Source organism: Panicum virgatum, chromosome 5N (assembly GCF_016808335.1).
Source record: "Panicum virgatum strain AP13 chromosome 5N, P.virgatum_v5, whole genome shotgun sequence".
NCBI lineage: Eukaryota > Viridiplantae > Streptophyta > Magnoliopsida > Poales > Poaceae > Panicum > Panicum virgatum.
In genome coordinates, this window is record NC_053149.1 from 53,658,588 (window position 1) to 53,663,291 (window position 4,704).

A 4,704-nucleotide genomic window follows, 5' to 3' on the forward strand; every position below is an offset into this window, starting at 1 on the left:
GGCACTAATAGCACGTTGTACCAAGACAACAATGGGAATTTCTTAGGCATGGTTGAGATGATGGCTGAATTTGATCCAGTTATTCAGGAGCATGTTAAACGGATAACAAATGATGACATCCATAAACATTACCTTGGTCACGGCATCCAGAATGAGGTAATAGATTTGATTGCTACTGCTATCAGGTGTGAAATAATTAGAAAAATAAAGGAATCAAAGTATTTCTCAGTTATACTTGATTGTACCCCTGATATAAGCCACCAAGAACAAATGTCTTTGATCATAAGATATGTTGACACATCTTCGGATTCTATTCGTATTGAGGAATCATTCTTAGGCTTTCTAGATATAAACGATACAACAGGGCAAGGATTGTTTGATGTTTTACAAAATGAATTGAAGAACCTTGACCTTGATATAGATAATGTGAGAGGACAAGGATATGATAATGGATCAAATATGAAAGGAAAAAATATAGGGGTACAGAAGAAAGTTTTGGAGATCAATCCTAGAGCCTTTTATTCTGCTTGTGGTTGTCATAGCCTTAATTTAGCACTATGTGATATGGCAAAGAGTTGTGGTAAAGCAAAAGATTTTTTTGGAATCATACAACGTATCTATACAATATTTGCTAAGTCTACTAAGAGATGGCAAATTTTGAAAGATAACTTATCAGGATTGACTCTCAAGCCGTTGTCAGCTACTCGTTGGGAGAGTCGTGTTGATAGTGTTAAGGCCATAAGGTTCCAAATGCAGGACATAAGAGAAGCTTTACTCGAAGTGTCAGATACTGATAATGATGCAACAATTAGCAGTGAAGCTAAATCCGTAGCGACCAATGAGCTTGGTGACTTTGAATTTATTGTGGCAATAATTATCTGGTATGAAGTATTGTCTGCTGTTAACTTGGTCAGCAAACAATTACAAGCAAAGGATATGCTTATTGATATTGCAATTGAGAAAGTGCAGGGGCTGATTTCATTCTTCAAGAAGTATAGAGAAATTGGTTTTTCAAATGCATCCCCTTGTTCCGCTCCACCCACCACGACTCCGGCACGAGGTTGTCGTCCGTGAGGAACGCGGACGACTTGTTCACCAGCGCCACGCTGCGGTGCACCTGCAGCTTGAACTCGCCGTCGTTCCCGTTCCAGCCGGCCACCGTGTGCAGGATGCCCTGCAGGTTGTGGTAGTCGCCGACGTTGGTGGTGTTCTCCTTCACGTACGGCGACTTCTTCGAGTCCACGGCCAGGAGGTCGCCGACGTTGGCGTAGCCCAGGAGGTCGCTCGGGTACAGCGGGATCAGGTCGGGCTTGTTCCTGACGTGGAGCGTGCGCAGGTTGGGCAGCTCCTCGAACCGCTTCTTGATCTCGGGGTTCCCGATCTGGGGGCTCCCGAACACGATGGCCGTGACGGGGATGTCGGCGCCGGCGACCCTGGACACGCCGTTCACCGCCATGTCGAACGCGGAGAGCGTGGCGAGCGACGCGCCGAGGCTGTGGCCGGTGCACACGATGCTGAGGCTCTCGCCATTGTACCTGGCCACCAGCTCGCGCACCGCGGCGAGCAGCTGGTCCCGCGCGCTGTGCTGGGAGAAGGGCGAGCGCTCGTCGCTGGAGGTGTAGATGAGGTACCATCCCTTCATGACGTGGTCGGGCGAGACGAGGTCTGGCTTGAGCACGTCCACCCACTCGAGCGTCCGGATGGTGCCGCGCCACGCGACGTAGATGACGCGCTGGCCCGTGGCGGCGGCGGCGGCGTCCGTGGACACGGAGACGTAGCCGATCCAGTTGGACTCCTTGCTCCAGGCCTCGCGGGAGAGCGAGAACACCATGATGCCGCCCGGGAACGACGCCTGGGAGGTGGCGTAGAGGTAGGCCGCCGGGTCGACGTCGGCGGCGGCCGGGAACATGGTGCGGGCGAAGAGCGTGGAGCGGGAGTAGCGGCAGCTGCCGCAGTACTTGGAGTGGGAGTCGGAGTTGAAGGAGTCGTAGGTGACCTGGCAGAGGTCGCCGCAGAGCAGGATGAGGCGCCGGAGCGTGAGGTCGAGCGGGTCGAGGAGGCCGTCCCAGTGCCTGGAGCCGAGCAGCTCCGGCCACGACGCGGGGGCGGGGCCATTGGCCGCGCCGACCAGGGAGCTGGACAGGAGGACGCCCTGGCTCGCGTCCATGTGTGCAGCGGGCACGGATGAGAAGAGGATTAGGTGGAGTGTGTGTGTGTGTGTGGACTGTGGAGTGGTCAGATGTTCAGAGCCTGAGAGGAAGGGATGGGGAATGCCGACGGCCCGAACAACAGTTACTCTTAACTATCCAAAATAAATGACGTGTAGACGACACATGAAGTAAAATGTGCACGTTTTTCGTTTGTCTGACCAAATTGTGGGGCGGCTCCATGCATGTCTTGATCATATGTTTCCCGTTCCAGCCGAGCCCTCCCAAAGTCCCAAGTCCTAACTGGTCGAACATGTTAGATCTGGATGGCATGTTCGTGACAATTTCTGTTAGATCTGAATGGCATGTTCTCGTGACGATTTCTGCATTGGGGGATAGGATACTTGATGCGGGCAGCGACGGGACGACCTGGATGCCCAGTGGCGATCCTGGTCTGGCTAAGCGTCAGGCGCACCTGTGCAGGCTAGCAGCGTGGAGAGATTGAGATTCATTGATATTGCCATGGTGATATTTTCTATGACACACATAAGTGACTCAATGTCATGGAAATATCACTGTGGTAATGTTACTGAATTTGGGTCCAGCACGCAGGGCCGTATCTAGGCCCGTGCGGGCGGTGCGACCGGGCCCCCAAATTTTAGGGGCCCCAAAATATAACGAGTATACTAGGTATAATTATATAGTAGATTTTGTTTTAGTTATATTTTGATCCAATACGAAGCAAACTGTAGCCCAAATATGTCATAGAAGAGGAAATATGCCGCTTGACCATTGTCTTTCAATCAAATCTGCAGATCGCAGTGCAATCTTTTTCGCTTCCACTATAACCGCTCGCCAGGCACGGCACAAGTCACGTCTGCACTTCCACCTTCCGGATTTCACTAGGCACTCGTAGGCGCAACGATGGTCCAGTTCATAGTTTCGCATAGGGCCTTCGAATTTGCCGGTACGGCCCTGCCAGCACGGAGCTGGACAAATGAACAATTGGATGGGTGGAGGGAGAGAGAGTGATGAGATGAGGGAGACCCGTCCGTCCGACAGGGAATGTTGGTGAGTCACAATTCAAATCGCCGGTCTATTACAACATTTTATTTTTGTAACAGACTCTTTCTATAGCTAGATTTTACTTGGGGGCATATATTTTATCTATTTTCCAGTCTTGTCTTTGCCTTCCATGCTTTATACTACGAAAGTCTGTTCAAGCAGACACAATTATATCTACTGTTCGTCGTGCATATTAATCATCTAATAAAGGCTTTGTTTGGTTCCGCAAGAATTCTAGCGCGCACACTTCCCGAAAAGAGAATCTCGCATGCATTGTGTATTAAATGAAGTCTATTTGTAAAACTTTTTTAGGGATGAGTGTAACTTTTCGCGACGAATCTAATAACGATAATTAATCGATGATTTGCTGCAGTGATGCTACAGTAACCATCCTCTAATCGTGCATTTAAAAGCCTCATTAGATTATTCAGGGTCACTAGCGCGGGGGTTCTGAAGTTGGTTTTATAAACTGGGTTTATTTGACACCGTAATTAACGATCAAAGTAACACAGAGACAAAACCAAACAAGACCAGAGTCAACGACCCTTGTTCTGGAACTACAGTTCTCTGATTCCATGGGACAGAGATTTTGCAGTATATATAACCGGTTCTTTTTTTTTGGATAAGCATGAGCCAGTCTGAAAAGACTTGCGGGCTGGGTGGGTGTCTGGGTGATGTGCATTTGAAAATGACTCTGCCACATAAACATGAAAAAACGTCGAAATTGGGAAACCGAAAGTAGGATCTATACAAGCACAATAATTGTACAGTTGCTATCTCGTAGAGAGCTACGCGTCCTGAGGGTCTCTTTGGCAGGGCTACAAAACGGGCTCCAACATCGGCTCCGGCCGGAGCCCTGCTAAAGGGGGTAAAATGGAGCAGCTCCAAATCAGGAGCCGCAGCTGGAGCCCTTAGGGGCTTCCAGCACGAGGCGGAGCCACGAAAACGTGGCTCCGTCCGGCTCCGCGCGTCGCCTCCTCTCAGTTACCTTTTTTTGACTCCTAGATGGTGCGAGCAGACGGCCGTGGCGCGAGCCTGAGGCGGAGGAGGAGCTGGGGGGCCGGCGGCCATCGGCAGGAAACCAAGGCGGGGCAGGCCACCAGAGATCGAGATCGAGACTGAGGCGGCAGCGCGAGCAAGCAGGAGGTCGAGATAGGGGCGGCGGCGCGACAGGGAGGTGGGCAGGCCGCCGGAGGGGAGCTCGAGGCCGTGGAGGGGGGGGGGGCGGCGGAGGGAGATCGAGGCCGGGGAAGGGGCCGCCGGCAGTGGGAGCTCGAGGCGGGGGACGGAGGCCGCCGGTGACGAGAGCGAGGCGGGGGAGGTGGGGCTGCGGCGAGAGCGAGGCGGGCGCCGGGGGAGGGAGCCGAATGGATAAGGAGGAGGAGGAAAAAAAGAAAAGGGAGAGGAAAAGAAAAAGAGGGGGAAAAGAAAAGAAATCAAAGGGAAAAAGGAAAAAAAATAAGAAAGGGCAATTTAGACAGTTTACAACCTC

The 4,704-nt window shown here is 51.6% G+C and overlaps 1 protein-coding gene across 1 annotated transcript; it reads right to left on the reverse strand.

Annotated features, from left to right (window-relative positions):
• Positions 1 to 815: 815 nt before the first annotated feature.
• Positions 816 to 2,278, reverse strand: LOC120675351 (phospholipase A1-II 5-like). The gene has a single exon (XM_039956552.1). The coding sequence runs from the start codon at positions 2,165 to 2,167 to the stop codon at positions 986 to 988; it is 1,182 nt and encodes a 393-aa protein (XP_039812486.1). The 5' UTR covers positions 2,168 to 2,278; the 3' UTR covers positions 816 to 985.
• Positions 2,279 to 4,704: the final 2,426 nt, after the last annotated feature.

Bases quoted from the DNA above. Each gene is read 5' to 3' on its own strand.
- LOC120675351 (XM_039956552.1), bottom strand. From the start codon at position 2,167: ATGGACGCGAGCCAGGGCGTCCTCCTGTCCAGCTCCCTGGTCGGCGCG.